General features: G+C 43.6%; 1 protein-coding gene across 6 annotated transcripts in view; it reads left to right on the top strand.

Annotated features, from left to right (window-relative positions):
• The window catches only part of LOC136421710 (putative leucine-rich repeat-containing protein DDB_G0290503), a 42227-nt gene extending 20247 nt beyond the window's left edge, over positions 1–21980 (top strand). The window contains exons 4-31 of one of the 6 annotated variants that reach the window (XM_066409196.1): positions 280–396; positions 829–934; positions 1453–1560; positions 2034–2159; positions 2520–2660; positions 3193–3366; positions 3762–3884; positions 4282–5373; positions 5903–6190; positions 6646–6840; positions 7313–7476; positions 8819–8992; positions 9457–9552; positions 9883–9958; positions 10247–10333; positions 11172–11403; positions 11747–11815; positions 12127–12165; positions 12727–12839; positions 12990–13844; positions 15513–15763; positions 16953–17034; positions 17458–17608; positions 18632–18744; positions 19335–19523; positions 19914–20159; positions 20874–21014; positions 21576–21980. In XM_066409196.1, coding sequence (XP_066265293.1) covers positions 280–396; positions 829–934; positions 1453–1560; positions 2034–2159; positions 2520–2660; positions 3193–3366; positions 3762–3884; positions 4282–5373; positions 5903–6190; positions 6646–6840; positions 7313–7476; positions 8819–8992; positions 9457–9552; positions 9883–9958; positions 10247–10333; positions 11172–11403; positions 11747–11815; positions 12127–12165; positions 12727–12839; positions 12990–13844; positions 15513–15763; positions 16953–17034; positions 17458–17608; positions 18632–18744; positions 19335–19523; positions 19914–20159; positions 20874–21014; positions 21576–21743 — 5716 coding nt within the window. In that variant the 3' untranslated portion in view covers positions 21744–21980. The remainder of the gene's footprint in view (positions 1–279; positions 397–828; positions 935–1452; positions 1561–2033; positions 2160–2519; positions 2661–3192; positions 3367–3761; positions 3885–4281; positions 5374–5902; positions 6191–6645; positions 6841–7312; positions 7477–8818; positions 8993–9456; positions 9553–9882; positions 9959–10246; positions 10334–11171; positions 11404–11746; positions 11816–12126; positions 12166–12726; positions 12840–12989; positions 13845–15512; positions 15764–16952; positions 17035–17457; positions 17609–18631; positions 18745–19334; positions 19524–19913; positions 20160–20873; positions 21015–21575) is intronic. The other 5 variants (XM_066409201.1, XM_066409197.1, XM_066409199.1 and 2 more) reach the window with 5 other exon arrangements.
• The last annotated feature ends 1418 nt before the right edge of the window (positions 21981–23398 follow it).

Raw genomic sequence — 23398 nt, 5'->3', positions numbered from 1 at the left:
GAGTAAATAGCAACTTTCCATTTACGGTCGCCATTTTGAAAAGTGTTCCCTCCAGGGCGGAAACGATTCTTGCACGAAAACGAGGGTCAGGATTTCTTGGGTACCCATATACAGTATGGAACGATGGTGAATATGTTAACTTGTCTTGGAGAGAATATTTGGTCTGTATCTGTATCTATATATCCGGTATGACCGCCTTTCCGCAATGCCGCAATACAGCGTAAACACCATGGAAAGTTTAAAGTTATCGTTTCTATATTTCTCGTTTTTATTTCTTAGGAAGAGAATGGATGAAACAGCGAACGAAGTGGCTAACGCCACCAAGTGGATCGGTACCATGGATACCAAGACAAAACGTTTAGCCAACAGCCTATCAAATCTGATGAGCGACTACAGGTAGGCTGCAGAGAAGCTTTTAGTTTCTTTCCTTTGTGAATTCTATGACCTTTTCTATATGATTGTGCTTTTATCTTTCGTGAATAGTTTCATCACTTTGGTAAGTTATAAAATGACTCTTTGTACAGAACAATTTATTCAACCTACGTTTCGGCGACCATCTGTCACATTCCTCAGGGAAAATCTGGCTGGTTGACTCTGCACTGCAGCTATAGGTGTCGCTGCTTACAGATGCGGTCCCAAAACTAATGCATGCAAAAGAAGAGGTCACAACAGTATTCTACAAAAACAAAACTTAAACTTTACCAAAGTTGCGTCCTGTCAACTCTACTATACGGCAGAATGTTGGAGAATGACAAAGAAAGATCTGATTAATGCGCTGTGTACAATGCTGTCCCAATCGTAAAGGAGTACACATTAAATTTGTTGTAGGAGGTACTTTGGATCCCAAAGCTCTGGGCAGAAGACAGTTGGAGAGATCGTCAAGGACTTGAAGGGAGAGGATGAAAAACTGATGGAACGAATCAAGGCAAACGACGTGAGTATCACAGTCCGGTTGTATGTTTTCATGTTACCTTACAATCATAACCCCGTGTGCAGAGAGAATTAAATATCCAGTTGTGTAGAATGCAGAAAAAGTTAATACATTATTTTATATAGAATGCAGATAAAGTTAATACATTATTTCAAACTCCCAAATTTTGTCCCTCACTCAAAACTTCATCATTACCTCAAGACGCTTTGATTCCTGACCTTTCTCTGAGTCTTTCTTTTTTGGTTTACTGTGCTGATTTCGCCAGAGGGTAAAGGGACTGGACATTGCGCCTGTGTGTTTTCGAACCAATGACTTAATAACTCTGGATGGATTGTGATATTTAGTGTGTGGGTTGGTGTTTAGGACACGAAGGTCGATTTTGGGGCTCCTGGTGGCCGGCCTTAGTACTGCAGTGGAACGTCCGGTTTTTTGCATGTTTTGCCCTGGACATGCTGTGGTCCTGTTTTTTGCACAGCATCGGTTCCTTCATACATTTACTGTTAAAACAATGACGTCCGCAGGTTGGACTAATGGACATGGAGAACCGCATGGAGAGCATTGAGTCACGTGTTGGCAGAACGACCTGGCCCATAGACACACCCTCACAAAGTGCCGTATCATCAGAAAGGGTAAAGATAGATATTACGCAATCTTAATTATTTTCCGACGGTTGATCTTGGCGAATTTATGTCATTTATCCGTGAATAGTTTCATCAGGTTGGCAAGTCACTGAATAAAAAGACTCTTTTTACACAACGAAGAGATTTATTCAACCGACGTTTCGGTGACCATCTGTCACCTTCTTCAAGGCAATTCTGACTGGTTCACATAGCAATGCAGCACACTGCTTATACATATCAATGAGACGCAAACGCAAAATATTTACCCATACACATCTGTGCTGCATTGCAATGTGAACCAGTCAGAATTACCTTGAAGAAGGTGACAGATGGTCACCGATACGTCGGTTGATTAAATCTCTTGGTTGTGTAAAAATACTCTTTTTATCTTGTGTCATTTATGTTCAGTATTGATGCATTGAAAAATAAATGTTCTGATACTCACATCATAAATGTTGTTAAACCATTTGATCACGTGACAGCTTACCGAGATGCAGCGAGATGTAACGAGACTTGAGGCAGACCTGCAGAGGGCACAGGGTGAGGTGCGAGGGGCAATGACCATGCTCTCTGCGCATGTGCAGGAGACGTCATATCTCCCACGCAAGGTGATATGTATCTTATTACCATTTAAACATGCATAAATTTGTGTACTGCTAGCTAAGGATAACAGTTGATGTGACCTATCGAACCGTAGTTTTTTTTTTTTCAGATAAGTTCTTGCTGTAATTATTCTGCGTTTATGTATACTGACTCATTACGGAGAATAGTCAACGCGGAAAAGCGGAAACATGTCATATCAACATCGTCAAAGGTTTAAATTCTATCCAACTTATATGATTTGCACAAACCGTTGAATTTTTCAACCATCTCTTACATCTCCTTACACGTGCCGTTCCGGATGTTTAGACGTTTTTGATCAACTTACATGGTTTTAACAGAACTTCATGAATTTGACCTGTCAACAGATTTCCAACCTGGACCGACTGGTGCAAGGACACGGTATCTTCATCAACTCTTTCCAGGAACAGACGGACCAAATAAAGTACACCATCAGGGAACAGAATCAGACCATATTTGAGGTGCAACTCGCAGTCAACGGGCTACAGGTGCGCACAAAAACATCAACTACATATAGTTTGTTGTAATGGTTTAATGCGATATTTCCAAACAGTAGATTGACAAGACCAGAAGCCTATGTCAGGGTACCTGAACGGCAGTCGGTTTCGGCCTCCGTCTCGGTAAAGGTATGGTTGATGTGCTCTAATATATAGCCAAGTTTAGTGGCTGGTTCTACTCTTTGGCAACGTCGGGCGTTAGCCTGGGTACCATCCTCCGTACACTGGCTCTCTCTTTTCGCTTGTCTTCCGTGGTAAGCAAGGGAAAACAGTGGTGGTTATTTTTTGTATGTAGGTTAAGATAATACAGCGCTGAACACAGTAATTAGGGCAATAGGATCGTTATTGTAACAAGCTGGTAATAAATGATATTTTTGGAAGTAATGGCAGTAACTCTTCAAAACAGACAACACAAAAGTACAAATCCTGTCGCCACATGACATGTTCTGAAAAATGTGTACGTGTTTGTGACCTGTTGTTTTTACACTAAGCTACTCTTGTTACATTCTACCCTCGTTGCCAGGACACCTTCGTGAGCTTGTTCCCAGAGTCTTCCGGTAAGAGTTCCCGTCAGCAGAAGCAGATGGACAGAATGGGAGACAAGCTGAAGGAGATGGGTGTGAACATGGAGCGGCTGACCGGTAGGGTGTCCGCCGTGCAGCAGATCGCCGCCAGCGTGGAGCCCATGAAGAACCAGGTACCGTTTATACTATGGCTGGTTACTTGCAATAGACCAATCCTGACTTTCAACCACACTTATCAGTTCAGCCAATGATAGCATGGCAATTTGCGATTTAACCAATGATAGCATGGCAATTTGCGGTTGTACCAATGAGGGAGTGGCTGCATGTCCGTCAAATAGTTGCATTATAAATCTAATGTTTTATTTTTCATTTCTTTATTTTTACGGAGGTCTACTCTACGATATTTCCTTTCTGTATAGACCAACGTGTTATTGGTGTGGCGTGTAGATGGTTCGGCGTCGACATTGTGCCCTTGGGAAAGGCTCTTTACACCATAAAACTAACATGATAGTACGACTAGGTAGTATTAATTATGGTTATCATGTAACACTTGTTACCTCCCTTCTAGATAAAGAACATTTCAACCTTCATGAAGAACTTAAATGGAACAGCTCAGAGGTTGGAACTGGTCAGTGGCCGGGTGACGACTCTGGAAGACCAAGAACCGGAGTTCCAAGCATTGAAAGACAAAGTAAGTTATTCTCATTTCCTCACAATGAGAGTGTCTTGTTTTCTACATATGACCACAGTAGTTATGTTCCCACTCTGCATGGCACAAGTATGAGCAGACGCATAAAGTCGCTCCGGATTTGGCTGTGGTTTCATTTTGGACAATTTCACCCTTGTCTTGCTGGATTTCCAGAGCTAAAATATACCACCACTGCTCTGAAGTGCCAAACACCTTTGAAACAAAGGGTATTAGTTTGATATTGCTCATTTTCAGTTACTACAACATATATTCTAGAAATACCCTCAAGCCGACAATTGTCAGGTCTAGCATACAGAACAAGCATGTGCAAACCAGCAATTGTCAGGCTCAGCAGGACTTGTGTTTTTAAGATTTACCTCTATGTTGTTTGGTCTTTTAGGTTTTGTTCCTGGATAAGATCGCGGGCTCCGTTCCTTACATCCAGAGAAACATCACTACCCTACAAGAAGAGGTCGCCTCGGTTTCTACCTTCTCCCAGAAGATGAGAAATCTTGAGAGATCCCTTGCCGTAATCGGTGGTAAGGTCGCGGACTTCAACAATGTCAAGACCGCGACGGATAAGCTGGAAGAAAGAGCGAACAACTTTGACATTGGCCTTCAAGAAATATCCCAGGTCACGGCATCAATGGAAGCGTTACAGGAGAGAATGTTCAGGGTCAAGAGCAAGGTGTCAGAAATCGACTCTCTGATGACCATGGTCCTCATAGGAGCAAACACAACGTCCAACACTATCCCCGGACCAGACGAAAGCACCGAAGAGAAAGATGCCGCCATCTTGGAACTTGAAGGTCAAATTGAGGTTCTTCGATCGGCCATGCAAAAACTAACGTCACAGCTGGAGAATTATACAACGGAAAGCAACCAGAAGATGAACGAGATAGAAAGGTCGATCATATTTGGCGGAAGCAGTCCCATTGGTGGCGGTGCTGGCGGTGATAATGAATCCACTGCTTCTCCGGGCGCCATCATGGCATTCAGCGGACAGTTACGCGAGGCGCTGGAGAAGGTGGAGATGTTGGTGAAGGCTCAGCAGAACCAGGCTACATCCATCTCGGACAACACTCTCAAGATCCGCGAGCTGGGAGACCTTGTCCAACAGTTCGGTACAGTTTCTCCAAGCAGCAATGTCATCACCGAGATGCAGACCAAACTCAGCATCTTGGAGCAGATGATCCAGCCCGGGAACATCCCCACGCTGGATTCCGCTGGTCGAAGCTTCGACTTCGCAGAGCTAGAAGGCATGCGGCAGCAGCTGACCGGGGCTCTGGCGACCTCAAGCGAGTTAACCAACAGGATACAACAACTGGAGTCTCTCTATCAGTCATCTATATCATCGAAACCAACGGAATCCGCTGGGCTGTCAGCAGAAATTGAAGAGAGGTTTGCCAAAGTTGAGAACGAAAGCATTGCAGCTCGAAAACTGATTCAGACGATCAGGAATTCTGTGGATTCCTCTGTGTTGGAAATGAAGGTAAAATACTGCCCAGTATTCATAGAATACCTCGTTGTCGTTGTCTGTAGTTTATTTATCCACGTAAGGCTACGATTGTAGGCATTGCATCCATGTAAACCGTCGGAACTACACTTCAACTGGAAGATGAACTGAAAGATCATCTAAAAATTAAATAGCATTGATTATGTTCTCTATATGACGCCGAAAGAAACGAATTATATAAAACAGCTTCCATAAATTCTCCTAGTTTTCACCATTTGAATACCTTACAAAATCCATCTTTCTACTAAAATCAACCAACCCACTAACGATACAAAACGTGGGTCACTTAATTTTCCACTGCCTTCAAAAAAGAACTCAAACCCAACCATAGTCAACCATAGTTAACATAAAACTTTCACAGTAGACTAGATATCTATTTTGATTTCCATGTATCTCCATGTACTTGTTTGTCTGCAATTAGCCTTTGGACTTGAACTTGCAAAAAAGTTATTATACAGAGATGTAATGCATGAGCACATAGATTTACCCTTTGCTTTCTTTGTAGGGACAAGTTGCGAAGCTGGAAGCGTTTTCGGATACCTACAGTTCCCTCGCCAACTCTTTGAAATCAGTCAACGAGGGCGAGGCACAGGCTGATTCCCAAACCTTCAAGGTCATCGCCACTGACCTTGCCGTGCTGAAGTCCAACGTGGCAACTCTACAGAACACCATCCGGGCATACGACCCGCGCATCCTGGTGATAGGTCAGCTGGAGATGGCAGTATTGGAAATAGACGATCGGCTAAAGCAGCATATCTCTAGGCAACAGGGCACGTCATCATCCAACCTACAGGTAAGCAAGTACCTCAACATCAGTCACATACAGAGATTTAATACGCTATTTTCGTACACAAAATTAAAGTAAGGGCTCTTGCCAACAGGCTTTCGGTCTGTCCTCCGATCCTTGTCAAGTTAAAACGACCCGAAGCCTATGTCACGTGACCTGAACGGTATTGTGACGTCAGCAACGAGTCAAATGTGCTTGGCAGCCTGTATCGACCCCCGTCTCGGTTAAGGGATGGTTGAAGTGCTCTAATGTGTAAATAGCCTCTTTTCTCCTCTTAGAATATAATCCTGCTAATCATTGGGCAATATTTCAAAAGACTAATCGAAAGCTTTTTGGTAAGTGATTTACAGAAATAGCGTATAAAATCTCTGTAATGTAAATTACCGTCACAGATAAACTTTCATTCGAATCAATCATATATCATGGAATTGTTATTTTCTTCACCTGCGTTTACGTCACAGGAACTAGCCCAGGTGCAAGTGCGTTCTGAAGAACTGCAGAAGACAGTGGACGGTCTTCGAGCGGCAGTTGCCAGTTTTGAGAGAAGGCTGCAGGAAGTGTCAGTCCAGCCTGCGGCAGCTGGAGCCAGTCAGCCAGGCGACGCCTTCATGGAATACCACAACGAGATATCAGAGCTGATTAACAACGCGAACCAGGTAAAGGAAACACGATCTAATGCGAGGTCGTTATTAACGGGTTATTTATAGGAACACCATGACTAATCAAGAATGAGTATGTGTTGTTGGGAAGTAAAGACCGTTCATGAAGAGATTTTGGTACTAAAGACTATAGGGACAAAGTTATTCTTGAAAATGTGCCATATATATTGACAACCTGCCGTGCATGTTAAAAATAGGCCGTATATATTGAAATCCTGCCATATGCATGCATGTCGAAAATCTGCCAAATTATTAAACACCTCTCATGCATGTTGAAAATCTTCCATGTGTATAATAAAAACCTGCCATATATGTTGGAAATAGGCCATATATATCAAAAATCTGCAAATTATACTGACATTCTGCCATACATGTTGAACGTTATCTAGTGAAAGGTATAAACTTAAAACCAGACCTCTAATTTTACTGCTACTTAATGATTTACTCATCCATTCCTCTGTCCAACCAGGTGAACTTGACGCTGTCTCGACATCAGGCCATCTTGAAGACGTTGCAGACGCAGTACGCCTCCAACAAGGTCATGATAAATAACGTGATGGGAAGTATCCAACAACAGCCCAGTCAGCCAAGCCAACCACAACAGCCGGCAGTGGAACTGGAGTCCATCGCTAGGTCAGTGTACTTGGAACTCGTTTTGAATTTGATCCCCAAACCTCAAATACATGAAAACTGTTTTGCCTCTTATGCTGGAAAAGATTCTGAAACAATAATCGATGATGGAAGATGTGCAGTTTTTATTATATTGGACTGAAATATTTTATGTTATGTTATCTTCACTCCCGTGAATCATTTCGTTAGGTACTAAGTTGGTAAATAACCCAATAACAAATTTCTTTATTCACTTTATTCTAGTCTGACTGCCAATACGTTTATTTCTGTAGTAAAAATTTTCAACTCATTGCTTTCGTAATGATTACCATGATAATCATACATTAAAAGTTGTTAATTGTACTGTTACAATTATCTTATTTTGAAACATACAATATTCACCAACATCTTCAACACATTTCAAATCAACCTCATCGCATCTGCACATCAAGATCAGTTTGCGGTACAGGCTTTGCTAGTGACAAGGCAAACATATTTCCTTTCCTTATCAGCATATTGACTATCTATATTTGTGTCAAAATGTGTTATTGATAGCAGTGCTATACGACAAAGACAATGTGACAGGCTAAGATGGGCAAGTCGGAGCCAAAAACAGCTACATGGTAGTTGACAACACAATTTAGAAAGGGAATATATAAAGAAAGATCCATTTAAGGTAAAAATCTGTTCTGATTGGGCGGACTTGGCGGATGAAACATACACACTGAAAAACACATTTCCTATCTCAAAATAGATTTTTTTCTCGGCGTTTATTAAATTTTTGTTATCACAACCAACCCCGCTTTGTCCCTAGGTTAGTCAAACAGGAATGTTACACCACGATAAGCACAACTTCTAATGATCTATCGACAGAGAATTGACCATTAAAGATTGTATAAAACCAAAGTACAACATTTTCTGATTATGGTCAACAACACTGATTGTATATTATTTCAAGTAGACACACAAGTACGCGTTTGAGCTAAACTATGCATCCTTCTCCTGTTATTGAAGATCACATTATTAAAAAATCAATCTTCATACTCGTCGCATGGTAATCAAATTATGACTTCTCAAAAGTAAGTTTTCCCGATCCACGAACCCCGTGCTAGTTACTGGACTGGTTGCCATGTTCAAAATGACGTCATTGGCAGCAAAAGTCATAACTCTGGATTACCTTGCGACAGATACCTCGAGTCTAAAGACTGATTTTTGATGGTGCACTGTCCATTAGCAAGATAAGGTTGTATAGCCCAAACGCGTACGTGTATTATACTTTCATTGCTGTTGAACATTATCATAAAATGTTGTACTTCGGCTTCATACAATCGTTAATGATGAGTCAACATTCGATTAACACAACCAGGTTGGAGACTGCACTAACCAATCACGACGCAGCGTTGAGTGACGTCAGGGCGGAAATAGCCAATCACGACTCGCTGCTGTACCAATTAAAGTCGATGTTCGCGCAGTCTCATTCAAGCGTGTCTCAGTTCGAGTCCAAGACCACCGAGCTGGGCAACATGATCTCTGTCAACAGGTGCTGCTATGGTGTGCGCAATATGTTGTTGCGCATGCGCATGCTTTGTGTGGCAAACTCACTGTGTCGTCTTGAACACAAAGTACCCGTATCAAGTTCTGAGCACTCCTGATGCCAAGTTTGTTGATTTCATAGAAGCTTGTCCGGACTGTGGCTTCTGTCGACATGTCACATGCATGTTTCTGTTATTCTCCAAGCAGAGGTTTCGGTCGAGAGGGCTAGGATTGGCCGCGATATTTAACGTTTCTCCCCCAAGAAAATTGCGGTCACTCCTAGCCCTCTCAACCGAAACCTCTCCTTGGAAAATGTGTTTCTGTAAGCACGATGTGCTCCTGGGGTATGGCAAGTATACGTTCTCACGGTGTGGATTCACGTGCTACACATATGAAGCGCGCATGGTTAACGCCACTGCATGGCCTAAGAGTAAATTGGCTTTTTTGAACGCTACCGCTGTTCCCCAGTAGACATGTCCAGAGTGGTGCCATTCAGAGACTGGAAAGAAGGACGGGTCGTCTAGAGGGAAGAGTTAACGGCTTTAGCATGGACATTGCCAAAGTCAGGTACCTGTCTCCCCTTTCATTCTGTTGGCTAAACTAATATAGCTCAGACGTTAGACCCGCCATTGGAATAGTTGATTGTGACAACCGCTATGATGATGATGATGATGATGATGAAATCTTCATGTTGTTTTTTTTGCAATTGATTTTTTCTTGATAGTGGGTTACTCTGTCACGAACTTTGTTTATTCGCAAATTCCATGTCAGTTGAAGAAAATATATTGTATTTGCCACCCAGTATTTTACAATTTTCTTCTTTTCTCTCATGATAATTAATAAGGACATTGATATTTGCTTATTTTGAGTTAAAATGCCAAGAAATATTGTACCCAGGAATACCATCGAATTGGTGAATTTGACGGTATCCAAAATGGAGAATCAAGTCCGTGTCTTCTCACTCATGAATCAGGTGGGTACCACGTGATTACCACATGTCATTCACGTGATCGCATGTATGTTTACCTTGATGAATGTTGTGCTTCTTGCACGTAGGTTGTACTGAATTAGCTTGGATGCCATATTTGTCTGAGTGTGAACACGTTACTTAGAAACCGTTTCCAACGTAACCGAATTTATCTCAAGCTCATCCTCTTTTGTCTTTGAAAGACGTCACGGATGACCTTGCCTCGTTATTGTCCAAGTTGCACGTTTAATGCATGTCTTTATCTTATGCACGCACGCTCATGACACGTGCCAGTCACGTGACTACGAAACCACGGAGCTCATGAACATTACATTGGATAGCGGTGACGAGAACAATGGCACCGTATTACCCACACTACAGGTGGGTGTCACGTGATGTCCGTTTTTGCGGTTCACCTCATGAAGACGTAAAAGTAACATTTCCTTTAAAAGAAACCCTGCATGGCAACAGATAATCCCGGTGAAATAAATGACTAATCGTACTCACAGGATGCTCGAATATAGCCTGGAATCCAAACCTAATATAGTTCGGGAGCTATAATAGGTTTGGATTCCAAGCTAGCTCGAATCGACTTGTCGAGTGGCTGACTACTACGGAACTACATTACGTCATCATCATCCGCCATTTTGGTTTGCTAACAAGGGGCTCGGTGCCCTGTCTTCCCTCTGCACGTTTCTTAGTAAATTGGTTTTCGTTCTGACCGTTTAGTTGATGGAGGCATCCCGTACTGACATATTGACATCGCAACCCGCAGCTGCATTTAGTACGCAACGGTAGTTTAGTACACAGCGCTGGAAAACTTGCAAGGCCGTCTATTGTTTTAGGATGATAATCATAGAAAATGCAATGTTTTGTAGTAGAATTTGCTTAGAAAACTTTTGTTGTTGCTACCTTTGGACTTAACGTACCATGAAGACTGTCTGAATAGTTGTACCATCCCTAAAAAGTCAATAGCAGGTAGTATAGCTGATAAAACCTGTCCCAATTCTGTGACGTAAGACAATGCTGGTATCAAATGAAATCCAAGTTTTCAATACTTCAGTTTTTACGTGGAAATTTTACCTTTCAAAGGTCTGTAAGGCCAAAGGTAACTGGTAACCAAAAGAGGTGTGTCGGCAATTGTCCTCGGAGATTGTAATGCGAGTGCTCTCATGTTGTGATGCCTACAACATCGCCATGTTTCACTTTGTCGTCACAGAAAATCAACAGGATCGGGGACCAGACCCGTCAGCTGACACAGCTGAGAAGTGACGTCACCGTGTTGAACAACGGCCTCGTCCGTCTGAACCGTGACCTGTTGATGATGCGCAACGACATGGCCAACAAGTCTGGTGTGGTGGACCAGCTGACGAGATTGAATATCACCGGAGCTATGCAACAGATCGGGACAAAGCTACTGAGCCTCGAGGCCACAGTTAACGGTCATTCAGGTACGATTCATTCCTATCATTCATTCCTACGGTGTTAACCGACCCGTTTGTGCCTTATCCCATCGTTCTAAGCACAGTGGTATCCATTTGACGTACAAGGAACATGCGATGACGACCAGATTCTCCTCATCTGCTTCTCCAAGTATGTATTCTTTGTTTTGTTTGTTTGCTTGTTTGTTTGTTTGTTTGTTTGTTTGCCCTTGTATTGCTTGTTGTGTCATTGTCTTCAGCGACGACTTGACTCTTGTCTCGTTATGTTCACCCGTATTGTCTGTTTGGCTTGTGATGTTCCTCCGATCCACATGTATTTTCACCTGTTTCCCACCCGTCTGTGTGAAAACAGCGCGTAGCGAACGACCAAAAGGTCGCGCATCTGGATGGCGTACCCAGGCACTGGCGTTCAATGGGCCAGGTTAGTAATGCAGAATGAAAAGGCATCACGACTCGCAAAATTCGGCATTTTTGTATTGTATTCCTTTATACCATTTAATACTATACATCAACAGACAATGTCGTCCATTCATTATATATATATATATAGCAATGTAAGAACGTAATATATCATCGTTGTTCTTGTAGTGTGCATAGATCAAACTGCTGTGCGGTAGTCTTGCCATACATTGTATCATTCACGTTGCATTTCGTTCATGGAGACATTCCTTGCTTTCTGTGTACATCATTGCATGATTGTCCTTCATTTCATGCACGTGGTTCTCTCTTCAGGGTCCTACATCGATCACGTACAGCTCAACAGGAGGATGCGTACGTAACGTCACGACGATTTTTCCTAACCAAAAACTCATCTTTCCTATTGTAGCTTGATGTAGGTCTTATTGATCAAACTATCCATAGTGTTTACTATGACTAATAGATGCGTCCCTTAGTAGCAACGCTATCCATCCAGTTCCTCCATACAACTTGTATCTGCTTTCTTACCTTTTCTTATTTTTTTCAAAACTTTTGTTCGCATTCTGTCGGATTAAGGTTACTGGTATGTATTGTTTTCCCTAATACAGGAATGTTGGCTACGGACGATTACTGAAATGAATTACAAACTGGAATTACCCCTAGTGTATTGTGGAGATGAATCTATTAAACAACATTGGAATCGTTTATACTTGCATGGCTGAAGCTTATGATAATTCATGAAAAAATTATTATTGGATGAATGTATTGGAAATATAAACTTTACCACTTTCAAACCTACAAATGAAGTGTATATAAAGTAGATATTGTCATGAATTGACCTAAACGCTGAATATGGATAATGTAATATTGCATGATATAATGATGTAATGTTAGTTTCTCATTCTCAATCTGAAGGTGTCTTGGAAGCGTTAATTGACGAAGCCAAGTCCAAGTTTGAGGAACAGGGTGGGGACATCGAGAAGCTGAAGACCATGGACACGAACTTCGACTACAGGCTTAATATACAGGTATGCGCGAATCTGAATTTGTTGTTCATTTTACATAGGCGGAAAGAAATGTAATATTTATAAAGATTAGATACACGTCATAGCAACTGCTGTTGATACCTATCTAACGGTTAGTGATGGTCATAAACACTAAGTTATTTTTTTTTTCAGGTACAAAAAATCATGTCCCTTGAGAATGATCGGGGCGCCATAGAAAACGCTCTCAAGAAACATCAAGAGATCATCCAGCGATTGGACGGCACCATGACCAATCAGAACACCGTTCTCTCCAGCTTAGAAGAAAAGATGTCGTCGGGAGAGACCGGCAAGCTGACCGAAAACTCCATCGAGAACGAGTTCGGAGGGCTCAGCACGACTCTCATTGGTCAGCTGGAGAGGGCAGTGACCAATAACAGCCTTGTGATTGTGGACATTCAGAAAAGTCTGTCGCTCCATGATCAGAACGTGGTTCGACTAGATACAATGGTAAGTGTGCACCATGACATACTATCCCGGATGAAAACGACGTCGGAAGAATTTAGAACAGATATTGACTCGTTACAGACTGCCATGAAAGACTTACAAAAACAAGTTGAAGAGGGAGGCACTACCATCTTACCAACAGGGGACCTTGAAGTCGACACAGTTACTGAATCAGTGAATAAGAATACTCGCTCCCTTGTCCAGGTTTTCCAGTCAATCACTGGTATAATCGAGAGTTTAGAAAATATGGAGGCTGTTATAGACGACCAGAGGCAAACATCTTCGAGCGTTGAGCCCTCTGGTAGCGCCTCTACCAATCAGAGCAGTGCAGAGAACATTATCACTCCTGAACGAACCAATGAGCTAATCGCAAACAACCCGTTTGTCACGCAACTTGCCACTCGCCTGGCCGATCAGAGTCTGGCCATAGATGGTTTACAAGATATGACGCAGGTGCAGTACAATCACCTTGCGAATCGTCTGGCCAATCACAGTCTGGCCATTGGTGATTTACAAGATTTCACGCAGGCGCAGTACAAGCAGGTGGGTTAAGCTCAAAGAATCGGCTGTGCAAATCGTCGTGGTCTTGTCTGCAGTCGTGCAAGCTTTGTTAAAGCTGACACAAAACTCAAAAGTCTCGTCCTGGAAACTGCTCGTCACGCATATACGCAGGGTGTTCACTTATAGCCTGGAGTTCAGCCTTACTAGCTTTCCGTTTGCTAATAAGGCAATAATTATTGGCGAGGAGCGGAGCTCGGGTAGCGAACGGAAGGTTAATAAGGCTGGACTCCAGGCTGGTTCACTTACACCGTGTTGTGCACGCCTTGTTGACGTTGCGTAGACAATTTTTTTAGATGCTCAGCGTTAACGTTGGCTTTTCGTGGCTCTTCTCGTATTTTAACATATTGCAGTGTAGCAGGTTCATGCCCTCCTCCCCCACGGCACTTTGTAGATGAAGAATAACCTTTTCAGATATTTTACGTGTGTATTGTACATTCTCTACGTCTAACACTACTAGCTCCAATACCGTGCCGTAAAACCTGGTCACAGTCGTCGTAAGATCGTCGTAAGATCGCAAATTGAGGTGATTCTTGGATTTGTCGTGCATGTGGCGTACAATAATTCTATTATTTTTGTGACGGAAAAGATTGTCATAGGTCTTAGTCGGCAGTAGGTTCTGTCAGTCTGCTTGATTGAAAATCGTACAAGACGAAAATCGTGCGACGAGCTACGACGAATGTGACCGCCCCGTTTCCTGTCAATTAGCTGAAAGCCTCGCGTTCGTCGCTCGTCGTTGAGGAGAAGACTGTGCTATAGTATAATAATAGCGCTGCGTGTTCGTCCAAAGTATCGTCTTTGCTGATGCTAAGAGTGATTAGATTAGAGCAAGTACATGTTATGTTATGTACAATGTTATCATGTGTTATAAATTTGCAGCATCAATGTTAGATTTAATAATTGACACCTAAGTGGACATGTCTTAAAATTTTGAAACAAGCTTTTTTGTCTGTCATGAACCTCTCGCACTCTGTGTCACGCTTGTTCTTGGTCTACCTTAGTCGCATGTTTGTAACTGTCTCGTCCTTGATAACACTGTGGCCTGTGCTCTAACTCTGTCTCATCCTGCTGTTTGCGTCGTCTTTGTATCCTTCCGCCAAGACATACCATCTGGCCCGTGCTTTGTCCAACCTGCGTGAAGTGGCTGTGTTCGATCGCAAGCAGGTCAGTCCTCCAGTCTGCCGTCACTGTTCTCCAATGTTACTGTCTTTCTGTGTTAACTTTGTGATAGTCGTTGCTTCTCACTAAAAGCTTTCGCTACGTTGCTGTTCTTTGGAAATAGATAGTCTCTTGTCCTGATTACACATACAATGTTGTCGTGTCCTCTGTCCACCATATGCTGTCTCTAAAGCTCCCTTCTCAATGGACCCGCGGCACGCTGGCGGCGTTGCTGCGTCCTGAACTGGATTTGTGTTATCCTTGACTTTATAATGGGAATATCATTCAAAACGTACAAGTGTAATCAAAAAGACATCAAACACACAAAGCTTAAAAAGATTGGGGTTTTTTGCCGATGAAATTTGTTGAGTGCTTTGTCAATTCGATCGGCCGCAGTGACGCCGCCAGCGTGCCGCGGGTCCAGCTAGTGAGAGAGGGGCTTAATACTTTTGTTTGGGCGCTATTCTAAAGAGGGAATCTTATTATATTGCCTAGCTTGGTGAGCTTGAATCTGAGGTGGGCGACAGGCTCGCCGAAATTTCGTCACGTTTCGACGCGGTGTCTATAGACGTGGATGCACGTATCGCTGCGGTGGCAACCAACATGGGCGGCGAGAGTGAAAATGGCGGCAGCTTCCTGCAGAGGCCTGACGAGGAGCTGGCCGATGTGAAGTACGCTATCGACAAGCTGGACGGGAGAACGTTTGCTCTCGAGATCACCATGCGGAACCACAGCGGGGCGATTAGGTTTGTACCAAGATAAGCACACTGTGAGTGTGCAAAGCACGGTATCAGGACAACTCGGCACCAGGACTCACTCGGCACCAGGACAACTCGGCACCAGTTCAGTGAAATGTATATTTTCAGTCTAAATATCGCCCCAAACCCTAGAATTAAACATTTTTAGGCAATGTATGCCAAAAGTGCTCATTAATTTCTGTCGGTATATGTCCTTGGCATCTTTGCATGCGACAAATTTCAAGCAATTTGGTTGTAATTCCAGGGCACAGGAGACCTAAATATACACTTTTTGATCTAAAATGAAGAAAAAACTAAAACTGATAGTTGTAAAGGCGTACATCGCATAGTATGCCGAATTGTTTGACATTCATTCTGTGTAAAAAAGATTAAGGTGCCGAATTGTCCTAGTGCCGAGTTGTCCTGCCTGGTGCCGACTTGTCCTGTCTGGTGCCGAGTTGTCCTGGTGCCGAGTTGTCCTGGTGCCGAGTTGTCCTGGTGCCGAGTTGTCATGGTGCCGAGTTGTCCGACCTTCGCAAAGCACCACCACTAATAAGAGTAAAGAGTTCGATGTCACTGATGTCACTGTTTCAATGCTCAGCCAGGATTGCCTGAAAAACAGGTTTATTGTAACTTCCTGGATATTTACAAAGAAAGTAAAGGGGAAGTGAAGTGGAGGGACTGTCGATAATCTCCAAGCAGATCTATAGGTTGCGAAGACCGTATCCAACTGGCAGAAGGATTTTTTATTGCAATAAAAGCTTCTTCTGCAAGTTGGATACGGTCGACCGGTCTTCGCAACCTTTAGATTAACTGTCGACACCTTACGGTATAGATTCAGCAGTCATAAATGAATAAATACGCAAACTGGCTGCTAGCTTTCGCAATACTAGTACACTCAGTGTCTTAGATTTATACTTTTTACGAGAAACGTTTGAGTCCATTTTTCTGAAATACATAATCTTCTGTTCCGTTTTGTCATCTTACGTATATATTACCAAACAGCCGATTGAAAAACGGTTGAATGTAAATCTAACAACGACATATTAAAGAGAACCTGTCTGTTGTTCTGTAGATTTAACCCTTTTACACGCTGAAGTAGCTGTTTGGCACCAAATTCCGTAATAGTTACAGAGTTAGGCAGTAGGGATAAGGTTAAGACCCACATATTAAAGAGAACCTGTCTGTGTCTCTGTAGATTCCTCCGTGACGACGTTGATCTACTTGCGTACGGCAGCAGTGGAGATGGAGCTTCTCCTGCATCGGGAGTTGATATTCAGGCAAGGACTTTAAGATGTACTGTCGTTTGCCATGTTTCGCACCATATACTGGCTTAGTCTGTATAACGTAAACTCCAGCTGTCTGGGGATTTCTTTTCCCTTGCCCGCGTTGGGCGGCTATGCGGTTACAGGGCGGCAAGCCGTTACAGGAGCTTGATTGAGTTCAGGCTAATACTGGCTGAAGTCTCTAGTAAACACGTAGTCATAAACGCATTCATCTGAAGTACATCAAGTAGGTATCTATCTGAGCAATGAGGCTGTTGTAGGCAGTGCCTTTTAACGCGAAGTACCTCCTCGATCATGGGACTCCCATTTTACGCCCCTTCCGAAAGACGAATGCAGCTTCAACCAGGATGCCCTTCCCGGCGGATGAACACGTGACACTGCCTTGTAGACTAACTGAATGCTTTTATTTCACTACAGCTTATCCAGCGTCTCCAGGAGACCACTAGAGGACAGGCTGCGATGTTAGAAGGTCATTCTGCCGCCCTATCTGAGATCTCGGTGAAGATGGATGATATCGCGAGACTTCAGCAGCACGCCTTGCACCCGGATACTGCAAGCAGTCCCCAGGGTTCATTGCGCTTTCTACTTTCCAACTAGACGTTTACTCTACTCCATTCATTTTCAAACTTTTCTTTGACGTTATAGTAATTATCTCCATGAAAAATGGAGATATTGTTTTGGGTGTGTCTCTTTGTCTGTCTGTCTGTCTGTTTGTCTGTCTGTTTGTGTTTCCGCACCACTCCAGTCAGCATAACTCAAGAGCCTCTTGATGGATTACGATGATATTTAGTATGTGGGCAGGTATTGTGAAGCCGAAGGTCAAGGTCGATTTTGGGCCCCCTGGTATGTGGCCTTGGTACTGCAGCAGAACTTCAATTTTTCATAATTTGAATCTCCCGGCGACCATGTTTGCGAGTATTTGGATTAAACAGCGGCATGGTCGCGTGTTAAAGAGACTGGAATCCAACATGACGTCTAGGGAAAACCCTGTAGGAGATATAGAAAGCAATACAATTTTTTGTTTATCTGTATACGTTTTAAAAGTTTATCTAATGTTAACTTTGATGTTTTCAATCCTGTTGTCAGCACAAAATATAGAAACTTTTCCGTTCGTTTGAAAAGTTGCCGGTAGACGAGGGAAGTGCCTCACTTAATGCTACTGTCCCAATTGCGCCGGTGCCCGTCGGGGGTGTAGTCCAAGCCGGGACCCCAAGCCACAAATTTGACCCGGGACCCGGGTACGGGCGGTGCTCTGACGATTAGCTCACGGCGTCTATTTGTTACCGGGTCCCGCGTTGATTTTAAGCCCGGGTTAGAATGATTCGGGTCCCGGGAGGGCCCAAAAATAGCCCGGTAGCCACAGGGTGACCCACGGAGCCACGTAAGTGTCACGCCCGAAAGTGCCAAAAACAGCCCCTGAACTACCCGACAGGGCCCTTTTTCCAACTGGGACCAAAGCATTAAGAGGGCTATCGGGTTTTCTTCAGAAGAAATGCTTGCTACTCACACATATATCAGACTCAATTCAAGAACAAAAGAAAGGCCTCGCGTAGCATACAATGTATTGAGTTTGTTACCCTCTTTTCCGTAGGCTCCGATTCTCCGGACATGTCTAAGATCTGGACGGTCCTAACCAGCCATAACAACACGCTATCCAGAATGGAGGTGGAAATGAAGGTTCTGGCTGACTACCTAGAAACACAGGTAAGGGAATATTCGTTACGATATGGCGTTAGGTGCCGTCTTATTATAGTTTTAATTTGTTTCTATCCTTGAAGTGGACATGGCAAAGCCAAACATTTATAATCACAGATTCATAGGTTCTTTAACGTGCCCTTGGTGTTGCTCTCCTAAAACACGGGACCTCCGGATCCATTTAGCATCGTATTCGAGGGAACGTCCCTAACCGGAGGTAGGTACTTATTTTCACCCGAGTGCAGTGAGGAAATTGTGTTAAGTGCATAAGTGCTTTCCCAAGGCCAGGGCACGATGTCGACGGGACAATCAGGTCGGGGACTAATCTCCAAGCAGATCTACACGGGGCGCGAAAATCGTATATGCTAGCCAGAGAAGGTCCAGTCAGCCTGATAAGCTCCAGTCAGCCCCAACGGGGACCACGAATTCGAACCCAGGGTCTCTTTGGTTCTGGGCCAAATACCCTACCACTACGCCATCGCGACACCACATAAACACATTAGAATCCATTTGATGTACAAGCAACACACTTGTAGAGTGAGGAAATTCAGTATATAATCATTTCGTTGCTGACAACTCTGACTGTTCTTGTATTCTAGAGTCGAGGGTCCCGTCCATCTGGGTCTGGTCAGTCCGACCCGTCCGGCTTCACCATGCTGTCCCGCTCGGTGGCGCAGGTGGAGGTGGACCTGCGCAGTCAGGAGGAAACTCTGCAGTACCTCGGAGCCGACATCACCAGACTCCGACTGGACCTGGAGAAGGTCAACACCACAGCGCTGAGTAGAAAGGTCGGTGTTTACTCATCTGTGACGTTTAGCGTCTAAAAATGAATACCACGAGACTTTCTTAGACATACTCCGCGCCAGAGATCAAGTGCAACCCTAAAACAAATACTGTAAATGCAGAAATGTTCGCGGTGGTTTTCTGTTCGCGGTTTTCGCGGTAAGCTCTTCGCCATCGCGTTTTTTTTGCCTCCTACCCTCTTGTCTACAATTGTCTCAAACGCAAACTCAAAACCACCGCGAACACTCCATTTTCTCCCTATCGCGAAATTAAAACTACGCGAACTTAAATACATTTATACAGTATGCGGTTTGGACAAATTTTCCTCATTTCCCTAATGGGTTGCTGAATCCAGCCAGGTTTTACTGAACTTCTGAACTTCATTCTGTCTTCAGATGCCAACAGGAAGCGACGCGGGTGTCACCGGAAGTGACGACATTTGGGAAGCCCTCGCCGCCATCGAAGACAAGAACGAGCAACAAGAGGACATCATCCAGTCTCACACCTCAGACATCTCCAGCCTGCTGGCGACGAGCCGGGACCTCGGCAACCGACTGAGTGGTTTGTCGTCTACCGGTGGGCCCGAGGGTGTCCCGGCTGGCGATCTAGCAGAAGTCATCACTGATCTCAAGGACTTAAAGGTACTTTTTTTCCGTTACCACACAAACTTTCGACTTAGTTTGGATTTGAAATCAAATGTATACTGGCACCGTCGGGCTTATCACTGATCTCAACGACTTCCTTTACCACTCAAATTTTCGACTTACTATAGTCTACAGTTCAGATTTAGAAAATGTGTTTTCATCAATGTACAAGCATACTGTGTCATGCGGAACTACAGCCTTTGATGATGGACGTGGCGTCACTTTGGATACGTGACCTTAATGGCACGTAACTATAGTAATGGGTCAAATGAAGTCTATACCGACCCCAAGTTTTGCTCGTGTGACGTATCTGTATCTGTATCTAGTATAGCCGGTAGAACCTCCATTCGGCGTAACACGCCAGCTTCGCAGGCACGCGGCGCAGGCAGGAACGGCCTGTCACACATAGTCTTTCTTTGCACATCTGACTGCAACCGTTCTTCAAGCTATTTAGTGAGGCTCGAGGATGCTCTTACAATACTTGATGACAGCGAGTTACATTCTACTATGGTGGTTCTCGGTAAATACTAATTTTTGAACACATTAATCCTTAAGCGTAGCGAGCAGACATATCTACTTCAGCGACTTCAGCTAAACTGTCAACAAAAGTGTGCAACAACAAACAAAAAACACTACGGATTTGATTGCCAATGTGACAATATCTAGCACTTTTGCCACTAAGAGACGTTGATCTATCTTTTTTACCTTTAGGAGAAGTACTCCAACATGACGAATACGGTGCGCTTCGTGCAGCAGCTGAGCAACAAGGCGGGGGTCGCGTCCACCGAGTGGAACAAGAAGCGGCAGTTCTTCGAGCGGCTGTTGGACTCCCACACCAGCGCTATCCTCCAGGTGAGCCCCGTGCGACAAACTATTTTTATTGGTCAGAAATTACCCGCAATGGCAGCCTTTCTAGCGCTGACTTGATGCAGGGTTTACGGGTTTCGCATAATACACAACATATACATATTTTATCCACACTTGCATTTTGTGGAACTGTCGCAAGGGTCTGGGAGGCTGCCATTCGGCGCCACCAGGTGACCTCAATACGACCTTTCCCAACCGAAGTCAGGTACCCATTTACACCTGGGTGGAGTGAAGAAAGTCGTGTTAAGTGCCTTTCCCAAGGGCACAAGATCGGTGACATGACAGGATTCTCTTGGTTCTGAGTCGAACGCTCTGCCGTTGCGCCACACGACCCCACGCCCAGTTTACATACGCTGTTATAGGGAACTTCTATTCTGTGACTTATCAACCTGACTAAAATATTCACGGACATAATCAGAGTTACGTCGAAGAACGGTGACGGAAGTATGAGGTATACGGTTTCTTGTATTTCATTTTGTGTGTACAGTACTGTACGTCCATACATGTTTCAATATGTTCTAATGATACTTAACATTTCTTACACAGTTGATGGATAAGACCAACGCCCTCAACGCCCAGATGTCGCTCCACCTCGCGGAGTCCAAGATGCAGTCGTCGGCCGGCGGCAGGTCGGGCGGACGGTCGGGGGGCAGATCCGGCGAGCGGCCCGGGGGGAGGTCCGGGGAACGGAGAAGGAAGCAACAGGGGGGGTGAAGACGCGGGGTGACCCCCAAATCAGCACGTAACGTGATAGTGGGAGCGTTAGTGTAGAATTACAGTGAAAATTCGGTAAGGCCCTCTTTCCACTAGACGGCGGCCGTTTGAGGACCACATGGCATTACTGTGGCCCTTGAGTCTATAATTAGAATATGATGCACGGTGCAAACGTATGATTTAAAGGACAACACAGCACACGAAACGTAACGGAAAATCGTTCTTTATCTATGAAATCCGTTGTCGTTGAGCGATCTGTCGAATATTAGGTCGCTCAGAAGTCACAGCGTCTAGTGGAAATGGCATACGTGTAAAGGTCAATTTAGTGAGTTATGTTGATGTCAAGCTGACTAGTGTTTCAAGTTACATGCGCAACATTTACAACACTAACAGGAATGGTTAATAAAGGCATTTGTGCTAAATAATAGATGCTAAAATGTATGTTAAAGTCTCGCTGCCCGTTGATCTTTCTTAGTGACACGCGGAAAGAAAGCTAGTGCGAACGTAACTGTCAGTAATATTTTATTGAATGGTAACAGCTTGTTAAAAGGTTGGATTGTAGACGTATTACTTCTGCTTGTATAAGTTGCTGCATAATAATGAAGGGGTAACAATTGTAATGGTCGTATTGTTGGTTGGATAGTCATAATTCAGATTGTGGCTTGAGCAAGTATTCTATTAATTCTTATAGCTAAATCAATAATTACGTTAACCTACAGCAAGTGACACGATATTTGCTATTAATTTCTATATTGATATGTTTATGTTTTATGTAAAATGTATAAGAACGTGAATTGTCAAGTCTAATGTGGAATTGATAACAGGAAATTGTATTGATGTCGAAATTGTCCGGCAAAATGCCGTTAATCAGAATGTTACGCATTTAAGAATATTTCTCCTCTTGACAAAGCTACGACATATACGATGAAATAGTTTTGACAAGAACGACCCTTTAACCCGATAAGTATACTTAAAATGATAATCCATGTATTTTCTAAATCAAATTATAGACATGTCCAAAATATTGCTCCAGAATACTTCTACCGTATTCGCTAGCGTTAGGACATATACATGTACAACGTCTTGCTTCATAACTGTAACATTTAGTAGTTGCTAAGTTTTGTACGAAGCACAGATTCACCGGAAGATTATCGGAACCCTTCAGCAGACGAGGGGACAGCCCCGTTATGTTACAGAGTTATTCTATTTTGTATATACGAGATAAACAGGTACGTAAATAAACTACCTCCTTTAATACCAACCTGACTTCGTTACTTTTTGTAGTGATCAGACTGTGATCTTGAAAGGGCACTTGGGTTTTAAAATACACATAAAAAGAGTCTGAGTTTCCATCAACCTTCGGACCACCCAGCTCTGTGAAATCAAACCTAATACGATCCAGGCGAAAGCAATGGTCACAAAAGGCCAAGTCTGTATCGAAACGAACATGGCAGTGGCGGTGCACAAGTGCTGCATACATGAGCTTAGCCGCAAGCCGGCGCTATGACACCGCAAGGACACGGTAGTAAGACAACGATGTTCGAACCGCACCCTCTATGAACTTGTCTATAAAGGTCACGTCCAAAGGATGATGGAGAAGACTGGAAGTCGTCTCTTCTTCCAACACACTTTATCTTCTCTATTCTTTTGTCTTT

Source organism: Branchiostoma lanceolatum, chromosome 16, assembly GCF_035083965.1.
Source record: "Branchiostoma lanceolatum isolate klBraLanc5 chromosome 16, klBraLanc5.hap2, whole genome shotgun sequence".
Lineage (NCBI taxonomy): Eukaryota > Metazoa > Chordata > Leptocardii > Amphioxiformes > Branchiostomatidae > Branchiostoma > Branchiostoma lanceolatum.
This window is presented reverse-complemented; position numbering and strand designations above follow the sequence as displayed.